Genomic DNA, 22,496 nt, shown 5'->3' with positions numbered 1-22,496 from the left:
GCACACCCTTGCCGTGATCGCCATGTGTCATCAGTGGCCCCACATGCCTCTCCTGCCCGTGACAAGTGTGCCCGTGGCTGTCAGCCCAACCGCTGGCTGCAGAGCTTTCACACACGTGTGGACTTGCCAGCCTTCTCGCGATGCTAAGTGTGGGGACGCCTGAGTGCCGGCCCTCAGTGCTGGCACTGACCATCCAGCCGTGGCCTGAAAGTCACACCTCACAACCTGTCACTCTACGGGGGAGGGGTGCCTGCTACGTACCTGACAGACAGAGCCCCCGACACCCCCTCCCCTTGTCCTTGGCAACGCCGGAGATAGAGAACATGCCCTGTTTTCTACGGGACAGAGGAAGGTCCAGAGAGGTGGGCACGGGGCCCAGAGTCGCCTCCCTACGCTGAGACCTGCATCAGGCCCACAACCGCCTGCGTCCCAGCACCTGCTCCACCACCAGCCTCTCCACCCCGCTCCCTTTCTCACGCCACCTGCCCACAGGCAGCCGTCAGGACGCGGCCCTGGAGGCTTCACCTGAATTCCGTTCAGAAAGGCAGTTCCAACAGTAGGAATAGCAGTGAGTCTCTTGGTCAACAAGAACGTCTGTACAAGCGGCAGGCTGCTCAGCATGGATCTTTATTTCCCACTTGTGGGACCCCTAGAACCATCAGCAGGGACAGGTGCTGCCTGCGGGCCAGCACTGGCTCTGGGTGCTCGGTTCGCTGGGAAGGAAACTGGAGACTGACTGCGTGGGCCTGGGCCGCGTCACACCCAGTGCCGGCTCGCGCCCAGGGCTATGCTGAAAGTCCTCAAGGCCCGATGCGTGCCCCTGGCGGCCAGCAGGAGCGACCCCGCTTCGGCCTTGTGGCCGGCCTCCCGCAGGTCCCGGGCCAGCCCCTCGGCGTCCCAGCGCCCTGGCTGAGGGCTGGCCAGGAGGTGCTGGATGATGCGTGGGTAGAAGGGAGTGGAGAGGCAGGGCACCAGCAGCTTGGCGTCCAGGAGCAGGGAGAGAAGTTCCTGGTCACAGTTGGAGTCATTCACCTTCAAGAAATAAGACAGGCCGATGTGAGGCTGGCGCTACCCACCCTTCCAGGAGCCCTGCCCTCGGCGAGCTGGGCGAGGCCCGCCCTCTTGCCCTTGGCACCCCTCTCCTCTGGGGACAGTCCTGCTCCCAGGGGCGTGGAGGGCATGAGCCTCCGCTGTCACTGCCAGTGTCACAGGCTGGGAGACAGCATGTGAGGACCTGAGTGACGTCATCCTGCCTCCCTGCCAGCGTCCCACAGCCACTCCCCAGTTCTGAGGGTCTCCCCGGTTCCCCATTCTCTAACCCCATCGACTAGGTCTCCTCCCCTGAACAGACACAGAGAAGTTCCTTCCAGAAAGGAGGAAACCTTTCTCCTCCACTGAGAAAATACACCCTCGACCCCGTGTCATAAACAGGACAGTGTCGGGAGGTGTTCAGAACTCGTTCTCACGTGGGCGGCGGAAAGCTCAGCATAACTTACCTTCCCCAAGTGTTTCACGGCCCTTTCACTGCGGCTTCTCTGTGCGGCCCCCCGGCCCTAGTATCTCCTCAGTCTATGAACGGTCGCCCATGGCTCTGACACAGCTTACACTTTTCTGTTTTCGATTGCTGTCCATCCTACTGCAGGAATCACGTCAATACTAACGCACACTGAGACGCAGGCTCCCTGACATGGTGGTGTCATAACAGCCACGACAGGCTTTCTTACTGTCACTGCACTCTCAGGGACTCTGTAGGAACTCGGACACAGTGTGGCCTTTCAAAGCCAATTAAGTGACGGTAGAGCCGCCGTACCCTCCTGGGCACAGTGTGCCCGTCCTGCTTGCTCCTGAGATGCGGAGGTCAGCGGTGCCCATTGCACGTGAGAGTTAGAACAAAGGAAGTTCTGAGAGTGAGCCGCTGCCCATCTTCCTGTAAGTCACCTGGTGACCCCTCAAAACCCAGCGCAAATGTCAGCTCCAGGGAACCTTCGCGGTGGCATTTCCTCTAAATCCCTGGCTAAGCCGCTCCGCCTTCCCCATCCTCCCGGGCACCGACTGTCTGCCTCTTCCTGTCTGTCCTGGAAACCTGTCTGTCTCCTGGCCGGGCTGAGGTTTTATCTTATTGTCCTGTCTCAGCAGCAGTTCGCGCCACTGATCAAATAACTGAATTCGAGTGAGAGGCGTGTGGTCTGGTGAAAAGACGGGCTTTCAGGTTAGAGACCCGTTTCCGATCCCAGCTCTGCTGTGTGACCTTGTCAGGGACAACCTCTCTGGACTCCAGTTCCCACACCTGAAATGCAGCCCGCCTATCGGGGCTGAGATCACCTGTGCTTTCCAAGTGCCCGGCCCAGTGCTTACAGAGGTCAAGCTCAATACATGGTCAAGTTAAAACAGTCAAACCAACCCCAAATCAAGCATTTTCGAGAAGAGGAGGGGGCTTATAGATATCATAAAGTGAGCAGAACGCTTGCCACCTGTCTCCATTGGTGATTTTTCGTGTGTGTCGCGATTCATTTTTGAGAATAAATGAAACTTTGCAGATCTTGGGAAAGAAATCTATTAAAGCACAAAGCACTACTGTCTTCCAAGCCATTAAAATGGTATCTGCTTAATTCCTGTTTCAACAAAAGGTAATGAACTTTCTCTGAATTAAAGTCTTTGATTTTATGGATCTCTAAGAAGCTAAGAGTAATTGCAGTAATGAGGTAAGCTCAGGTTCCAGGACCTCATTTCAAAGACTTCAAAGAAGATCATTTAAACTTATTTCACTGTTTACTTTAGGGCAGGCTATTTGTCCTGTTACGTTTGCTATTACTAATAAAGCTGTTCAGTATAGCAACAATAGAGGCAGAAAAACACAAGGGCCACCTAAGCGTATAGCTGGAATAAGAAAAATGCCTGTGGGTGGTTTTAGTAATTTCTATTTACTTGAATGATAGTCAGTCCCCCTCCTGGCGTGGGACTTAATAATATTTCTCTTCTGAAACCCAAACTGGGACCAATCCTCTGGCTTCGAGCCCAATGACAGGAGGGTCTGTGACTGTAACCAGATCTGCCACTTCGGGGCCTGAGTGTGGCCGGCCCCACACTTTGTCCTGTCACCTTCTTACTTCGCCTAATCCCTTGAGGCCCTATGTCAATCCTCCCCTGAGATAATCCCTCGACAGGCAGGATGGGTGTTGTATTTCACCTTTCCCAACACCCGACCCATTCCTCGCTCCTGAGCACAGTGCCAGGCTGTGCACCTGAGGCCGGTACATTTATGCACAGTAGGTAATTCTCGATAATGATAACATACAGCTATGTTACTGGTTTATGTATTTCCTAAACCAGCCGTTTTCAACCCGTGTGCTGCCGAAATTTTAGTAATTCGTTTCTATGTGCCAGGAGATGAAAAAGGTTGAAAATCACGGTCCTATGCTATACTTTTCATCATTATTGTAGAGTGTAGTCTCTACTTATTACAAAAAAAGTTTGCTATAAACAGTGTGCCCCATTATGCGGGCAGCAGCCTCACACATCTCGTTTCCATGTCTCTCGGCTGTACCATTTCCTCTTGTGCTGTTTTATAAACAGTGTGGCCTAAGCGGGCAGAGTTTGCAAGGCCTACAGTCATGCACATGGTGTCCTGGGCCTCTGCCCTCACTCACCACTCATCCACTGACTCACCCACGGTTTGGGGGTGTGTGTGCACCCCAGCTCCAGGCTTCTCCTCCCTTCTCTGTCCTCTGACACTTGTTAGAAAAAGCACGCAATCACACGGACACACATAACACTCACTCACCCAGACACGTGACACGCAGTCACATACAGTACTTCAAACTGATCACTCACATGAAGGAATGATCTCCTACAGAGGGTTTCAGTAGGAATCATACCATGTGAATTCGTTAAAACACAGCCCTGAGCTACCTAGTTCTAAAGTGTAAAATGTAAAAAGGGAGGTGAAAGTTTCTTCCTTAATCGCAAGACAGCAGCCTCGAGGGAGAGGGCGCAGGCCCTGGCTGCAGTCCACCCCTCCTCAGCCCAGACAGCCAGGCTGCCAGAGGACAGAGAGCTGCCAGAGTCACACGGTGCCAGTGAACATGACCGTGGCCGCTCTCCTACCTTAATTAGGAGACACACACACGCGGACGGAAAACCGACCGGAGGCCAGGAGCACCCAACCTGAGTGTCCCGTGCCCAGGACATTTCCTGAAGGGCTGACACGGCTTCTTAAGAGAAACAGCTTCGCTGTTTGGATTTACAGTCCCCGCACCTAAACACAGAGGCTGGTTTGTAAATGTTTGTAAAATACTAGCAGACGAATACCTGCTTCCTAGACAAACAGAAAGAGTGAGCGGCTGTGGTCAGGGAATACCATGGGCAGAGCAATCGTGGCTAATCCCGGTCAGTGCTGGCCGCACTGACTCATGTCCTGGAAGCAGAGTAATGTCAAGCTGGCAGGCATACCTCGGTGACGGCGGCCACGTGCTCCAGGGCCACGGCGTGAAGGCGGGCGTCCGGGCTCTCCAGCAGCAGCTTCAGGGACGGCAGCAGCAGGGCCCGGCTCCGCAGCAGCGCGCTCAGCTCCTCCACGCACTGCAAGCACAGGGGACACGCTGACTCCGTGCTGGGACCTGCCTCGCCCCCTGCACAGGACACTGTCAGCAGCCGTCTGCACCTCAGATCTTCCCCCACGGCATCGCTTTCAATGGCTGCATAGCGTCCCACCAGGTGGACGTGGGACTGTCACTTACTTCCCTGAATTCTCAGAGCCCTCGTTTCCTCATAAAGACAATGAGGTAATGTGTCTACTTTGCAGTGTGTGTGTGTGTGTGTGTGTGTGTGTGTGTGTGTGAGAGAGAGAGAGAAAGGGAGAGAGAGAATGGGTGTTAATAACAACATACAACGCTCAGCATATACTAGAAGCTTAACAAACAATAAAAACTATTGTCCATTGTTAATACTATCAAATATCCAGTATCATCCACAACAAAGGAAATCAGCGAGTTAAATGTTTAAAAACCTGTCTATAACCCCAATGTCAAGGTGAACTGGAAACCTGATACTTAAGATATTTCATCTTCATGAAAACTCAAAAGGCACCGGGACCCGCAGATGGACCTGTGTGTCCTCAGCTCTTCCTCACGCTGGCCGGCCGGCCTCGGAGAGGCTTTCATAGAAGACAACAAACACAACTCCTCACCACAAAAGAAGGACAGAGGAGAGAAGGAAGAGGTGAGCCCCGTTCCGCTGCCTTAGGCTGCCCGCGGCCTGACTTTAGCTGCACGAGGTCAAGTTCCTAAGACATTTCCATTTGCAATAATGCTCCTTCCTTTGTCGCAATTTTAAATCACATTTGAGCACATTTAGTGATCAATAAAAACAGCACAAACATTTGCACAGTTCCTTTCATCTTGGCATCTGGAAAAAACCCATAAATGTACCCCATTGTAGGACAGGAACTGAGGCAGCACAGGGAAGGTAACGGCAAGTCACAGTGGCAACAAAACTCCTCTGACAATAATTACCTTCCATCCCATCCAATTGGAAGAGACAAGTGATGATGACCTACTTACAAAAGAGGCTCAATCCCGTGCCTTTCTCCACCGCACCCCCAGGAGGTTGTGGACCTGGGGGAGGGGGGAGTCAGGGGCTCTGGGGGAGGCAGTGAACAGCAGCCTCTGTCACTCCTCACAGCACTGACTCCAGGCACCTGGGCATCTGACCCTGACCCAGCCGCGCCTGACCTCAGCTCACGTTATGGCAAAGGTGAGCCCTGTGTTACTGATGCCGTACCTGCCCCGGGGACGGGGGAGGACGTAATAAGCTGTGTGGAGACCCCACTCTGTGCTGTGTGACCTGCCACGGGGGACAGGTGACACAGCCGTGGTCCCCACCTCTAGGTGCTCACTATAGCAGGCCGGTCCCAGGTAAGCAAGTAGCGACCCCACGGGAGCAAAGGGAGTTACCTTTGGTGCTGGTGCTTTAAATATTTCACAGGAGAATTCTGTCATTCTGGTGGTTGACAGACTTCTTTAAATAAATATTTTAAAATCCAATCAAAAAAACACTTAGCCAGTCCCTCACTCTGTAAACAATTCATTAAATGTGCATTCAGAATGGGATTCTTTTCCTTGAGTGATTACAATGAAGATTCAGACAACTCTATTTACAATTTTATTTTCAAGTTTATCTCCTATGTGGTAGCAACTCAAAACCCAATTAATCAACTTAGTGCCACTGTCCAGATGCTGCTGAAGACGCAGCCTGCTCAGACTACACACTGCCGAGGTCGGGTCCACTGCGGGGAGCTGTCATTAACGTGCTCATTTTAGAAAGCACAGATACATAGACATCTACATATGACACTAACACCTCTGTGACAGCCACACCAGGGGTCATATAGAGAACGAAGGTCAAATGGAGGGGCTGCGTGTGTTAGCATGTTTACAGAGAATAAACACGGAGGTGTGCGATCTCATTACCATGCTGTGGGAAATATGGAAAAGCCCGGGCGGCGGGGACCTGCCCCACCTGGAGGACTGCCGAGGGCACACCGAGCTCCAGCCGGCCTGCTCCCACACGGGCACCCTGTGGCTGCCATGACGCCTTGGAACGTACATGAGGGAGACACACAGGGTCCAGAGGGACTGGAAGCGGGCTCTGCCCTGGGGCTGTGAACGGAAGCAGGGAGGAAGGCCCTCCAGCGTCCTTTCAGCGCTGCGTGTCCTCATGTGACCTGCTACTGACGGGGGCCCTCAACCTTCCGACACCTGAGCTCATGTCCCCGCCGAGCAGCAGCGGACACTGCCCGTGGCAGAGTGTGGGGAAGAGGCAGGTGCCCGCAGGGAAGCCACTCACCTGGGCAGGGAGCATCTGCCTGGTGTTGTACAGGGAACGGCACATCTTCAGAACTTCCTCGCCCAGCGCCTCCTTGCTCTGCGACGTACACCTGGCCAGCATCGCCGCAGCCAGCCTCACCCAAGGGTTATCCGTGACGCTGGCTCTACGGGAGAAGAGGCAAGGCCCCGGAAATGATTGAGCTTGGACAACTGTGCTAAAAAACCCACTTTCCAAGTGGAATGCTAGCGACGAACTGCACTTGTGACCCAGAGGACACGGCCCCTCAGGGTGTCCTTCAGGGGGCAGTTCACGGAGGAGGTGCTCACAGTGGCATCGCCAGCCCCCGGCACCTGACTTACTGCCTGGTGGCCTCGGAGAAGTGACTGTAACAGCCCAAGCCTGGGCGGATGGATCTGGGGAAGCCACCGCCCTTTCTGGGCCTGAGTTTTCCCAATTTAGTGTCTGCCCTGTGACGGTGCTTTGCCTAACGAAGGGTCGTTTGCAACTGTGAAGTGTCACTCATAATAGCAGGCCCATTGAACTATTCACTACCCAAACCGGCTTTTCTTAATCATATGATCATGACTATGATCAGGACTGACCCTGGGGTCGGGCAGGACTAATGACAGGAGGGCAGGGCACAGCAGAGATCAGTGTGGGACACAGACTGGGGAAGCCACACGCAAGCCATAGGGAGATCCCGCTTCGAGCTCCACCCAGTTCTCTTATTCTGGACATAAATGCACAGTTTGCCTTTTGTTCCCCTTCTCTGGCTGCCACGCCCCATGCTGCATAAACACACCACGACTTACAGGTCCAGGGACACGGCCCGGTAGCAGGGTACCGACTTTACTGACAACACTGGGAAGTAACTTCACTACTGACTGTCTGTTGTCTCACCAACACAGCTCTGGATTCTAGACACGGAGCGCCTAACGGGGGCCTCTCCTTGACGGATTTTACTCCTTGCCCCTGAGAAAAACGTCAAGTGCAAGGACAACGCGGAGACGCACACGAGCAGCCTCTGTCTCAGCTCAAACTCAGCTGTGTCTCAGGGACCACTGCTTGCATCAGAGCACATACAAGGCCCTGGAGTGTGGCTGACAGGAGTCCGGGGCCCTGGGTTTGCCCACCAGGCTGCCCCCTGCACAAGGGGCAGCCCCACAGGGCAACACGGCTGCCTCACAACAGTGGCCAAGGCACTCTTCCACCAGCCGGCATGATGCACTGAGACACTGAATTTCCCCTAAGTACAAATCCCTTTCACTTCCCAGGCAGCCTCCTGCCGGGGCTCACACTGTACAGCTGAAGGTGGAAGCACTGAATTAGCAGCCAGATGGATCGGATCGAGCACTTTTCTGAGTTTTTAATTTGATTGAGCTGACTGGCAACATCAATCACTGTCACACCCCTCCCTCCTCCGCCTTCCCTCTCCCCACCCTCTTCTTTGTTCCGGTTCCAGTGGAAGTGCTGGAAGCCAGGTCGCACTCGGATGGTCTTGGAGGAAGCGCTCTGAGAACCTGTCTGGAAAGGACCGGGGCTGGGAGGAGGGTGAGCAGATGGGCAGTGAGCTCTGACTCCATGGGTCGCGTAACGGAGGATGCAGAACACAGGTCAGCAAATTACTCATTTCCTTCCATGTGCGACTATAAAACACACCTTTGAAAATTAAGATATTTTACATTAAATGTTTTACATGCAATACATGTTTTAAGCGAAGCCGCTTTGTGTCTGTGGGTGAGCGAGGGACTGAAAAGAGCCTCGTTCTAAATCGAGAGGAACCGTGACACGGGTCACTAACCTCCCAGAGGGGCCACGCTCTGCACTTAGGCTGACTGAGAGCCCTTTGAAGGGCTGAAGCAATCTGCACTCCACACCGGTTTTCTGAACAGAAAAGCAATCTGACTTGTGGTCCCACGTCTGCTTCCCATCCTCACCACCTGGGACTCGTCCAGAAGCAGACGCCTGGCCCCGCAGAGACCCGGGCTCAGCAAGCCCGGCCCGGCCTGTCCCTACAAGCACCAGCCCGGAGGCGGCTGCGCCCGGACAGCTGGGAACCAGAGGGAAACGCTGTCCCGACGCGGCCGGGAGGAAGGCAAAGGTGCTCTGATAGAGCCCGGGCTTGGCCTCACCCGTGAGGTGGAACCGTGCTCGGAGCTCCGCGCCCGCATGCCGTCCCCAAGGCGCACGGCAGAGACGAGAAAGGCCGTTTCCCACGGGGCGTCAGGACAGCCGGGCACACAGTGGGTAATACTGCAATAAGGTGTATGGGGCCGGTGGGGCTGGGAACATCAGGGAGACCACTGTGTAAAGTCTATGACTGTCTCAGCACTGTGCTCTACACCTGAGCTAACGCAGAACAATACTGAATGTCAACTGTAATTGAAAACCACAAAACAAAACAACTCCCTCTGCAGAAATCCCTCACAGCCCACCCGGGGTTAGAGAGCCTTTTCCAGATGTTCTTTGGGGCCCTACATGCCCACAGATGGCTTTTCAGGAAAAACTACTTCACGCTGCGGGTGCAGATGCGGGCGCCTGGGGCCTTGCACCTGTGCGCATGGGAGCACAGGCCAGTCCCGGGCAGGCAGGCGGCGGGAACAGAGGCCCACGCGCTCCGGGTTTTGCCGATGAGGGGCAGCAGGTCATGACAGGCAGCATATGTGCACAGAGAAAACCGGCCACGCCTTCCACGGGATCCTGTGGCTGCCGGCATAAGGGCAGGGTGGCCGCTCCAGGCAGCCAGGAGGGCGGCTGCCAGCCCAGCGTGATGCGTTGGAAACCGCAAGGGCTGTGAGAGCTCCGCCTCTCACGTATCAACCACGGGAGGCCTGACGTTATATAACTTAACTTCCGGGCTTCAATTTCTGCATCTATAAAACGAGCTCCCATCACCTTCCCGTGCAGAACTGCACGTAACACTGTGTGATCTCAGTGAACGGGAATGATCCGTTTACTCCACGTGGATTCTCAATTAGCATCGGGAGCCACGCCCACAGAGTCAAAGATTTCCTGGTTGAAAGAGAGCAGCTGGCACAAAACTACTTTGCTGACATCATAACCAGAGGCTATCGTCAAGTGCTGTCTGGTACTTGTGAATAAAATATTTGGGTTTAGGGGCGAGACGAATCTTGTCTGCTCTCTCACTGGCTCCTTCGAAGGCACTGGCTCTTTAAGACGAAAGGAGGAGACGCTGCGGGTCTGGACCACTTACGCGCCCTCCGGGCTCCCGGGCGGCCAGGCCTGCAGGAGCAGCGCCAGGTGCTGGAACTCCACCTCGCAGCAGCTGGACTCCAGGAGCTCCGCGAAGAGGGCGCCGCGGTTCTCTTCGCTGTCCACGTCGGCCACGGCCACCTGGAGGATGAAATACACATTCAAACTGGTGGCAGAGGCTGAGGAACTGGTTTATAGAAGAATTCACATTTGATGATTTTGACTCAACACTCTTGAACATTTTTGCCATTCAACAACATCCTACCTCCCGTCTCCACCAAAAGCCTGCAAAAGCCCGACGCCTTTCCAACTTCAAACCTTCAAGGTAAAAGTTGTTTAGAACAAACCACAGGGTGGGTTTTAACGCTCTTTACCAAAATCAATGCAAACAAGTAGATTTCCTCAGGCCTGGCTTCTCGGCATCTCATCTATGTTACGTTAATCATCTATGTTATGTTAAAATACTGAACTGCTTTATGAGTTTACTCAAAATTAGCCCGTTGTTTTTACTTTAAATGATCCTTCATGCATTTCTACTCTGCATTTCAGCATTATTACTGCTAAGCACTCACGTTGTCCCAAAAATTTCCCTAATTTGAAATTACAGATTTTACTAAAGTGCATTTGTCACATACTTTTGCGACAAACCAAAATAAAGTAAAATACCCTTTACTCCCATCTCCATTTCTAACATAAAAGAAGTCTCAGCCAAAGAGAATGTGAGCGGTTCCTCTCTTTGAATAGCTGGTGACATTTCACTCACACTGAGGCAGCCCTAAAGGAAATCGCAGCCCCCTCAGCTCTGTGGACAAAAGTGTTTGGAGTCCCAGCCCGCAGGCCGTTTTCAACATAAAAGAGGCCCAAAGCTGGTTCTCCTGTTCCCTAGCCTCTCGTGACATAGGGTGCCTGGAACAGGGTAAAGTAGACTCACACGATACCTTGAAAGAGAATGAATGGTTACCTATATATTTGCTAAACTGTCTACATTAATGTGTGTTTCCAAAACATCTAATTCAATGGTCATTCTGGCTCTGACCCCCAAGAAGCCATCTGAAGAGGTTGTGCCATGGACTCTGCACTTGCCCGGAAGTTGGTAAGTGCTATGAAACCACTGGTGATCGCTACGGGAAGTGCTGCTCCCAGGGGCCAGCCGGGTCCTTCAGGGCCTGACCCAGCCCCATGCCACTCTCGGTAGAATAGTCACTCGGAGCATCTGTTCTCTAAATAACTTTATAACCTGGGAAGTCAGTGGACGCTCAGAGTTCAGTATTATTTGCCTCACTTTACAGACGACAGGCTTGTCTGTCCCAGCACATGGCTAGCAGGGGGCACGGCCAAAATCTATAAATAAAGAGCCAGGGCCATCACATCTGAAACAACCGGACAACCGTACAGGCTGAGTTGGGTGACCAGGCCAGCAGGGGGGTTAGTGAGGGATGACCAAACGACTGAGCAGCAGGCTGCGTGGGGCGGCCAGGCTAGCGGGGGGGGTGGGGGGGCAGTTAGGGGCAACAAGGCCAGCAGAGGGGGGCAGTTGGGGGCGACCAGGCTGGCAGGCAGGTGAGCAGTTAGGAGCCAGCGGTCCTGGATTGGAGGGGTCCTGGATTGGCGAGGGTGCAGGCTGGGCTGAGGGGACCCCCTACCCTGCCGTGCACGAATTTCATGTACCGGGCCTCTAATATAATTATAAGCAGGTCAGGATGTTCTGAATCGAGAGGACTTAGTAAGCTAAACACACTTCGAATGTTTGTTGTTGTTAATCCTTATCCAGAGGATATTTTTTAGAGAGACACATCAATTGGTTGCCTCCCACCCAAAGCCTGACCAGGACAGGGGATCGATCCTGCAACCCTTTGGTGCGCAAATGGATACTCTAACCACAGCTCAGGCCGGGGAAAGCTTTAAATCACTTAAATTGTTGGTGTAACTGGGCATTTTGCTACAGTTTCTTGCCTGTTTATGAAGACACGTGTGTGTCTGTTTATCTCAAACCCAAGCCATCCATCTGTTGTTACCAGACCTCAGCATCTTCACTGGTCCCAGGCCTCGGCCCCTCAGGTGCTCTGCACTCATCTTACACACACTTCTGCCTCTGGGCTCAGCTCTGCTTCCTCTGCCCCCCACATTCTGTCTCCAGGCAGCTGTGCGCTGTAAGGCTCACCCTCCCTTCCTTCAGGTTTCTCCAGCGTCACCTTATCACTGCATAACTGCCCCTAAAGCGCATTCCCCGCCCCTTATCTCTCTCCCTCACCTGCTTCATTTCCTTCTTAGCATTTAAAAGTACATGTTAGATATTTATGTGCCTCCTCCCTTTATTCTTCATTAGAAGGGAAGCTCCTTCAAAACAGAGGCTTTTACTTGTTCACTGGTTTGTCCCCACTTCTGAAACTAGTAATTGATAGACAATAAGTCTTCCTGAGTGAAGGAACTAGTGAATGGGTATACAAGTGAATGAATAGAAACCATCATTTTTAAAATGTTTAGCACAGAATATCAAATATTCAGAGTTGCCATAAGTTTTGGCTGTTCTATTATTATTATTATTTATTATTATTATTATTAAAGATGGACATAAGACTTAAAAAGGAGATGCCGCCACGGAGGAACCGCTGAGCGACCCGGAGGTGGCATGCTCCTTGACGCTGTGTCAACCTCAGATGCCTCGCTGAGCCCTGTGATTTCAAGAATGCCCTCTCCTTGAATCACTTCCCATATCTGAAAAGTGAGCCCCAAATCCCTGAAGTCTCAGAGTGAAGTGCCCACAGGTCTGCGGCTGGGAGAGGGTTGGAAATGGCTGCTCTTGGCTTTTTGAGTGGTCATCTAAGTTTTTACAGAGTTTACTTGTAGAAAATGTGCTGTGCGTAGAAAATATCCTAAAACAATTGAATGCTGTGTCTGTGATAGTCCTAGCAGTGTCGATGTTCCAGTTCCTACAATTAGCTGCAGGATAATGAAGAATAATAAGTTTCTCCTCTACATGACACGCAGAGTAGAACGGGTTATTTGCTACAGACCATAAAAAGGAAGAGAGTAGGAAAAAGTGATTCATGTTTTCAATATCATTTAGATTTCTTTCTTTTCAGAAAGTATAACAGCCTGTAAATTCTAAGTACATTAACTGTCATAAGGAAAGAAAAGAGCAAAGAAACTATAAATTAAACCTTCATATATCTTTGTTTTCATATTAGTGTGCAAATAACAGTTTCCACTTTTAAAATGTTAGGTAATAAATTCCCTTGTATAACACATTTCTAATGTATACACAGACTTTTTAAAGTTATTATTTGTTAAGTGTGTCTCTATTGTTGACAATATTACGTAAGTCCTCTTTCTTTTCCCATTGACCCCCCGCTCCCCACTTCCATCCTCTCTCCACCACGCCCTCACCACACTATTGTCTGTGTCCATGAATTATTCATATATGTATGCATACAAGTTCTTTTGTTAATCTCCCCCCCTCCCCACCTTCTACCCTCACCTTCCTTCTGAGACTTGTCAGTCTATTCCATGTTTCTCTGTCTCTGGATCTATTTTATTCATCAGTTTCTGTTCATTAGATTCCTCAAATGAGTGAGATCATGTGACACTTGTCTTTCTCTGACTGGCTTGTTTCGCTTAGCATAATGCTCTCCAGGTCCCTCCATGCTGTCTCAAAGGGTAAGAGCTCCTTTTTTACTGCTGCATAGTCTTCCATGGGTACACAGAATTTTTATGAGTATGTCTTTGTCAGGAAACATTTTCTTCTGGATGCTCACTAATCATTTCAATTACTAGATCACTGATGCCCATTTTCAAAATACAAATGTCACAATTATAGTAACGTACACAATCATATTTACTAAAACCCTATAGCAGTGACTTATGAGTTATTTTCACATACATTATATATATTCACTTATAATTTATTTTAGCACTTATAATAAATTCAATTTATTAACTAGTCATTTTCAATATTTTTCTTGGGTTTCCAAAAATTAGAATTATATTGTCTACAAGTAATAATAATTAAGATTTTTAAAGTGTTACAGCTCCACTTTCTGGTTCCTGTCTTACATAGATTAGGGCCTCGGAACAATGCTAAACAAATAGTAATACTGGGAATTTTTGTTCTTAATTTTAATGAAAGTGCCTCCAAATTTTCAGTTTTGAAAAAGTCAACTATAATTAAATGCTAGTGGTCAGCAGAGAACACACAGCATAGCAAATGATCGATATAGATTTCCTGCATAAATACTATAATAAAAATAATGATGTTATCTACTTTCTTTCTAGAAGATGGTATTGGCCCATTATGTTTTCATATCACAAGCAACAACGTTGCTCATTAGTGGTTAAAAAATATTAAACAAATGTGCACGTAGGAGAGATGGGGCCTCCCTTTCCTGGAAGTCGTTCAGTCCATAGCATGTGCCCACACAGCCACAGTGTGAAATGACCACAGAGCATGCTCTAACATAGAGGAAAACTGCCTGCAGGCGGCTAGCAAATGAAATGATAAAGGGCAATTGGATTAAATATGATTAAATATGCAGCTTGAAAAAGAACGCTGATAAAGTCCTAATACATGTTTACTTTGAAGCCATGACTGCATCTTCCTGCGGCTGCACTTCCTCTTCTGTAAGATGAAGATTGCATGTATGTATAAATGTGACTAAGAGAGCCAGCAAACAGACGCACCTGGGAGCACACATGAATAACAGATATATTATTTATATTATCAATAACCTGATATGCTAGATATAAAGACATAGAAAGCCAGATGTGTGCTGTGTTTTCGTCTAATAAGGATTATAGTCTACAGATAGGACAGAAGGGGGAAACAAGAAATATAGCTGCTTTAGGATAAAGAATCATGGGTTAATTTTTTAGTGAAAATTAAATTGAGAGAAATGGCTATTTTTTCTGTACTTTGCTTTATTCTGTCCTTTGCCCCAGTGAAGAGAAAGTAACAGCCACCTCTCTAGTACCTCTGTTCCTCCCCAGCGAGCGGGTGTGAGAACGCCCAGTATTTACAGGCATTGTATAGATCCATACTGACACCACGGACAACACTCACAGGATCAGGGGCGAAACTCAAAGGTGACTCAAACATGTCTTTTCCCCTTTGCCTCCCAAAGCAGTGTTTCTCTCAGTCTCTCACTGAGGGGATTTCAGCCCTGGCTGCAAGCCCATTTGTCACGCGGCTGCAGCCTCCTTATCTCACATAGTCGCCGTCCTTGAAAAAGTGGCCCGTCACCTCCTCGCAGATGAGGAAGCTTTAACCTCAGCTCTCTCTCTGGCTGGAAGTGAGCAGGACCATCTTAACCTGAGGCACCTCCCCTGAAATCTGCGTCTCCTACGGGCACTGACAGTAGCTTATTTTACCTTCAGATAAAATGTTTGTGCATATGAAACAGCTGTTAACGCACATAAGAGCACCTTTTGAACAGCATGTAATTGGCACCACGGAGAGGTTGTCATTGATGGAGGGACACTCATCACCACACGCCCTTCTCCAGAGGAGTGGTGGGCTGGCGGCTGCTTCCCAGGCACCGGGACGACCCGACTCCACGCCACAGCGTGGGCAGTTCCCTTCATGAGCTCACCCAGCAAGACTGAGCTGCCGCTGTTGCAGGCGTCAAAATACAAAACTGATCCCCTCCTTCACAGACCTACACAAACGTAAAAGGCGGCAGAGCTGACTTCTGGGCCCTGGACTCCTGATACTCGGTGTCAGGAGCCAGCGCTGCGCCCCCGCTGAATCCGCTGAATCCGCTGGATCCAGACCCAACCGAAGCCTCTGATGAAGGGAGTCCCGGCTTCAGGGCACCAAACAGTCACCAGCTGCTGGCTTGGTCCTGAGCGGTTACCACCCCCCGCCCCCCCATGAGACGAGCAGTATTTAGAGAAGTATTTAGACACACGAGTACTCCATAAACAGTATTATTACTCTTCAGTATAGTCATTAATTATTATTATTGGATGAGAAAATAGGAACAGTACAAAAATTATCCTCATGTCCACTTCTGAATACTTATGGGTTTTGTTAAATAGAAAATGGTGGAAATGGAGCTAAAGTTTAAACATTGGAAGAAGGGTAGCGATTTCTGACAGATTTTCCAGTTCCGCGCAGAGAAGTAAGGAGCGTGTAGGCACTGGGGAGGGTGCGGTGCAGGGTGGGGAACCAGGCGCCGGAGCAGGGGGAACTCCGGCTCTATCATCACAAGCCGTGGACCTCAGAGGCCGTGTGACTCCTCTAACACACGGACAGGGTGACCCCCTGCAGGGCCGCTTCCGGGATCCGCTGCAGGGACCTGCACTCGGGCACACATCCCACGGTCCCTCTGCTCCCGGCGAAGCCAGTGGTGAGGGCAAGTCCTTCAAGGGCAGCACCATTGCTCAGAGAGAGACTCATGGTCCCCAAAGACCTGAAGGACCCAGTGAACATGGCTGCTCTCCCTCTCCTTTAACCACTCAGGGCGCCCGGCCCATGGAGCTCCTGCTCACATCTGCACACACCTGCTTGTGACCTGTTTGCTTCCACATGAAAAGCAACGAGCTGTCCAGAAATCCACCGGTAAATTGTAGCAAATTAACACAGATCAGAGTCAGTCTGCAAGCCCCGGGCCACTCGATGCGAAGCCTCTCCATTATCCAGGCAATCACCCCGCCGGTGTGTAAGGGGAGGCAGTGCGGTCTAACAGTCACCGTCCACGCCAGGAACACCACTGAACACCAGCCGTCCTGACTCTGCCACTTTAAAGGTGATCTGGACATGTTTTTAACGCTTAATGTTCATTCCGTCAACAAGTGTTTAATGAGTGTCTTTATGATCCCTGTTCTCAGGGAATTTATTTTCTAATGGAAGAAGACAGACACCATATAATGATCAGAGAGAGGGGCACAAGGATAGGTAGGAAGAACTTAGCGGAGTGATTAGAGGAGTTAAAATGGTCATAAAACAGACCGTGATGGGGCCACTAATTTAGGGTGTAGTCATTTTAGAACTGGTGACATTTAAGCTCAAGTCTGAGGAAGGAACTTTTCCTTTCTGGACATCCATCTCCTTTTCTTTTTTAAATCCTCACAGGAGGACATTTTTTCCAATGCTTTCTTTTTTTAGAGAGTGAAAGGGAGGCAGGAGAGGGTAAGGGAGAGGAGAGAGACAGAGAGACAGAGAGAGAAACATTGATGTGAGAGAGACACATCAACTGGCTGCCTCTTGCATGTGCCCGGACTAAGGCCAGGAAAACTCCAAGCCCCAGGTTCCTTTTTTCGTAAAAACACAGGAAAATATACTGAGTGACGGGGAGGGAAGTTTTTTAAGGGCACGTCAGTATTTTGGCCCACACTGTTCATGCGCCAGTTAACTAGAAAATTACAAAACCTGAAAAACTCAGATAAATTGCACCCAGGGGATTAACACACTAAACACACCCCGCCCCCTCCTCTACCCGTCCCCCACCCGCACCCCCACCCCAAGCTGGGGCACATTTCCGGAACAGAGATGAAGGCCTCTCAAGCTGTTGAAAATGAGGGCTTCTGGATTTTTAATTCCGTTAACTCATCATTAGAAAACGAGAAATGCCGTCGCTCTGAGACGAGTGGGGCAGCAGGCTGCACAGACTCGGTGTTAATTTTGCAGGAGCTGGCCCAGTTCCCGGCATCACATGGATTTGTGGGGCCACTACTCCGGGCACCTCAGGGACAATTAAATATTAAGTCCCTCTTTGATGGCTGCAATGTTGCCGGAGGATCCCCAGCCACAGAAAAGGCAGCAGTGCCTCATTTTCTGGTCCCTGAACCTGGCAGTATCGTCATCTATCCTCATCTTTACTCCGACAACCCATCGCCATCCTCATGTTCCCGCTGAGCATGCAGGGGGACAGGCAGACACAGGAACTGAGCAGCCGGGAGGCCAACACTGTGGGGCCTCAGGGGGTCTGGAATGGGAAGATGAAGACCCTGAGTGTGTGGGGGAGAAGTGACAGACAGCGGAGCCACCCTCCCCAGCTCCTAGTGATGGAATGGTCAGGGACGGTTCCAGAGGGAAGATGAGCGAGGGAGTCGAAGGAAGGATGGTGTGGAGACACTAAATCTCGTGCGGTCGCTACGCTGTTTCTGGCCCGGGCCAGGAGGGAGGAGAAGGCCCGAGAGTCCCTGGGCGGAGCAGGAAAGAAGTGAACCAGCTCAGCTGCCACTGCGCTTCCCTTCGCCCTGCTTCTCCCCCAGCCAAGGGGGGCCACCACAACTAACCAACACCGGGGAGGCCCTGACTGTATCTCATGAAGAGAAACAGGACCGCGCGTGTGAGCATGAGGCCGGCGGCTCTGCACAGGCACAGGCAGCCATCGGGGAAAGTGCAAGGGCCTCTGCACCATGTCGCCCCCTATAGCCAGACAGAGGGGCGCCCTGTGTCAGGCGGGCTGCTTCCCTGGAGGCAGCGTCCAGTGAGCACCCAACAACCTCCGACTGTGACCAGGGAGAACATTCCAAAGCAGCAGCTCCTCACCTGCCGCTGGGGCCACGTGGCCTTGAGGATGGCTTCCGTCCGGAAGAACACCAGGAGCCTGCCGTCCTCCTCGCTCAGGTCGAACGACTGCCCCAGGACCTGCAGCGCGTGCACGCGGGGCCTCACGGGCCGCGAGTCATCAGCACAGAAAGGCCGCAGCCACTCCAGCAGGTCCTCGGGGGACACCAGCTCCTCCCTGCGGGGCAAGGTCAAGGGTCAGACAGGCACACCAAGTCCTTCCCTCTCCAGTATCAAAGGCGGGGACTGACCTAAACACTTATTTCTTGGGTGACTGTACTTCTTAACTTGAGAGCAAAAGGTTGTTTTCAATGGCTTACAGCAAACCACATTAGCTACTTAAAAACTATGTAAGTAAATATAATTTTTAAACAGTATCACACTAAATTGCGTTACCTAAAGCTGATGAAAATAACCATTAATCAATATGTCCTTAGCTACTCTGTTTGTTATGCAAAGTTTATTAAGTAGTATGCTTATTTCAATGAACGATAATCATAGCCCCAAGCATCACTCAGGAATTTTATATAAACTATTACTATTGACAATAACTATGCAAAGTCAGATGATAAGTTCCATTTTATTTTACTTTTCTACTTTCACTAATACATAGCTGACATATAATGTTGCATCAGTTTAACATAATGATTTGATATATGTATATATTGCAAAATGATCACCATGATAAATTTAGCTAAATCCATATAACCTGACATAGTTACAAATTATTTTTTTTAAATTTATCATTGAAAGTATTACAGATGTCCCTTTTTCTGCCCTCACTGTGCTGAGGGTTAAAAGTTATGACTTTGTCTTTCTTCATCTTTTTTAAGCCAAAAAAAAAAAAATTCTCTGAAGTTTTTTTTGTGAAAAAGCCTTTGTAATTATTCTCTGAAATAAAAAGTAAGACCTTGCTCTCCATTTCCATTCCCTAATGTGTTCCTCTTTGGAACCCGAAGCTTAAAAGCTAGTCCGTATGCAAGACCCACATTGGATTCCTCTGTGTGTCTGGCTGGAAACTCACTAAGAAAAACACGGCCCTCTAATCTCGTTGTGACGTCCCCAGTGGGCAAGCCTGGGAAGCCCCGGGGGAGGGGCTTAGAGCAGAGCCTGGGAAGGGCCATTTCATCGAGGAGGCCAGGCCAGGCCAGGCCAGGGCAGAAGGACCTGAGAGCAGCGGTGACAGCCGCCCTGGGGAGCTGCCAGTCAGCCCTGACTGACAGGTGTGTGGGAAGGCAGCGCGCCTCCTCTGGGGGGCGCTGCATGCTTCCCACGCAGGGCAGTACCTCCCTGCTGTGTTCTGCTGAATCCACAGCTGCCAGCACCTCCTCAGCCAGGAGGACTTCACCCCCTCCTCCTCTAACACTCAGATTCCCTAGACCAGGCCCGATGGCACCCTGGGGCGTCCTGCGCTGACTCCCCAGCAGCGTAAACCGCTCCCTGCACCTGGCTTTCTGCACAGCTCCCCCCACACTACAGCAGAGTCACCAGGGCCAGGGCAGGCTGGCCGCCCTGCAAGGCTCCCAGCTCCAAGCTCCGAGCTCCGAGCTCCTCCGTGGGAGGTTATTTCCTACCCATAGTCAGCTCCTCATGACTTCCTAGGGCATGGCATCCAGTAAACACGCAAAAGAAAGCAAATAAATGTCTCATGAGAGTGAAAGGCCTGAATCAGCCACTGCTGCAGGTTCCTCACCACCCAAAGGTCCACGAGCAGCAGTCCAGAGAACCTGTACAAGGTCAAGTGCAAGGTCAAAGGCAGAAAAGCAGAGGCCCTGCTCGCTGTGTCTCCCAAACTCACCTACGTGGCTCATCCTATACTCTTTCATCCAGACCTCAGGCACAGAGCAAGGCATGGAAATATGCCATCGAGGCAACTGGGTGCTAAGTTGTGTCTGAGAGCCAGACTGGAGCCCGGTTCTAGTCCCAGGTCTGATCTGGGAAAGGTCAATTCCCCTCTCTGAGCTCCTAGCCTCACCTGAATATGGCAGCAACATACGCAGCCATCAAAAATAGTAATCATTAAACCTATAAAGATAAAGATGTTATAACAGCAAATACCATGAAATGTGCGTGTTTATAAATCTTGATCAACACGATATCAAAATGCATCTGTACCTGAATAATAACGGCATAGAAGTTAATAACATAAACAAGAACTCTATTACTGAATGGAACTACTGGGAGTTTTCTCAAACACTTCTCCATTATTATTAAATCACATTTTCCATTAAAAAAGGAAAACTGGGACAAAGCCTTCCAGGGTCGACATGGATATCAGACGTAGGAGAGACCTTTGTAAACTCAGGAAGTATCTAACCATTCATTCATTGTGGCCGCTATCCTATCATTGCCATTGCAAGCAGATGAAAAATTCTTTCTAAAAACGGCATTAGAGACACATACCTTCTAGATTTATACAACGTGAATGCTTAGTCCTCAGACAAGTCAGATCTAGCATACAGAAAGCTTTTTAAAAAACAATGTAACATATACTCTAGGAATTTGCATAGTCACTGCAGTTAGTGGTGACAGCTGTGTCCCTTCTCTAAGCCCAGAGAGCCCTCTCGCCGACCGCCCTAGGAGGAAGGTCAGACCAGGCTCTCTCAGCAAACAAGGCTCAGGGCAGCAGGTGAGCAGAGCTGACGGGGTACATGCAGCTGGGGAAGCCGTGTGTGCGCCTGCAGAGACACTTTCAGTTCTGCAGAAAGCACTCAGCTTTCTTCCAGAAACGCCTCAAAACAGTGCTTAGTCTTGGAAGCATCACACACACACACACACGTGATTCTGAGGAAGGCTCTGAGTGAGATTGCCAGCCTGTTCCAGTCTTACCCCTTGTCCACGCTGGCACGGACGGCTGCTACGACACCTTCCAGGACCTGGAGTGGGTCCCGGGGCCCACCAAGGTCGGCACCGCCTCCGCTGTGGGGGGAAGAGAGGACCAGTGAGACACAGTTCGGCACCTGCACTCAGATACCCCAGGTGGGTGTCAGCACAGCCCCTGCAGCTCGGCCTTCATGGATCTGCAGTCTGCAAATGTACAGGGACCTGTCCTACATGCAAGGACGTGAAAAGAACACACTTCTTCCGGGAAGGAACTCAGAGTCTAATACATTTGTGTTTTCCTATCAAGAGAATAAAAAATCCTACTTGCATTCTGTCATTCAAAAAGCATTCCATGGACACTAACTACCCAAGCCATTTCCAACATGAAATATATAATAATCACCCAAATTCTCCAGTAGGTCTATTTACTCCTATTTCCAGGGGACCTAGCAGAGATCAGCATTGCCACGTTTTACACATATCCTGCCATTCCACAAGCCCAACGGCCCATGACACAGGCACTATTATCACGCCCATGTACCATTGCGTGAGTCTGAAACTCCAGCGAATTTTGAAAAATGCATCAAAGGAAAAAGACGTTTTAGATGAGTTTTTTGAATAGTTTAAGTTATATGATTTAAGTCAACTGCTGGATTCAGTTACTTTCATGCCTTTGTTATTTTATGCCTGTCACGTTTTACTAGCTCCCTCAAAGGTAACTGTTATGGATATTGTCAATGGGAGTTTCTTTTCCTTTACGAAGAGGTGGCTGAACTCCTAATGTCCCCTTTCCTTCCACTGCTAAAGACTTAATTCACACTTATGGACTGTCTTAAGTGTGTAAGTGTAACATTTATTAGATCAGCCCAAATCAAAGCTTCAGTAGAACTGGTGCAGTGAAGGTTAGAACTGAAACTTACATCAGAAATTTTTAATGTAAAAATATCTTTAACTATTAATGGAAATGTGCAATTTTTAGTAAATAAACTAAATTCATAAAGCATGAATGGTTCAAAATTTTTATTTTTGTGAGCTTCCTGTAAAACCTTGATTTAAGAAAAATAACTCTGAATCACAAGGCACAAAATGTGGTGAATAAGTACCTCTCATCATTTGCAAGAGGAAG

The 22,496-nt window shown here is 50.1% G+C and overlaps 1 protein-coding gene across 1 annotated transcript in view; it reads right to left on the bottom strand.

Annotated features, from left to right (window-relative positions):
- Positions 1 to 611: 611 nt before the first annotated feature.
- The window catches only part of NBAS (neuroblastoma amplified sequence), a 189,893-nt gene continuing 168,008 nt past the window's right edge, over positions 612 to 22,496 (bottom strand). The window contains exons 48-53 of the mRNA XM_006767606.2: positions 21,377 to 21,466; positions 18,530 to 18,725; positions 10,040 to 10,179; positions 6,844 to 6,988; positions 4,450 to 4,578; positions 612 to 1,032 (exon numbers count right to left, since the gene is read on the bottom strand). Coding sequence (XP_006767669.1) covers positions 757 to 1,032; positions 4,450 to 4,578; positions 6,844 to 6,988; positions 10,040 to 10,179; positions 18,530 to 18,725; positions 21,377 to 21,466 — 976 coding nt within the window. The 3' untranslated portion in view covers positions 612 to 756. The remainder of the gene's footprint in view (positions 1,033 to 4,449; positions 4,579 to 6,843; positions 6,989 to 10,039; positions 10,180 to 18,529; positions 18,726 to 21,376; positions 21,467 to 22,496) is intronic.

Source organism: Myotis davidii, unplaced genomic scaffold (assembly GCF_000327345.1).
Source record: "Myotis davidii unplaced genomic scaffold, ASM32734v1 scaffold238, whole genome shotgun sequence".
In the NCBI taxonomy this organism is placed as follows: domain Eukaryota; kingdom Metazoa; phylum Chordata; class Mammalia; order Chiroptera; family Vespertilionidae; genus Myotis; species Myotis davidii.
The sequence above is the reverse complement of the archived record's forward strand: the minus strand, read 5'-3'. Positions and strand labels throughout refer to the sequence as shown.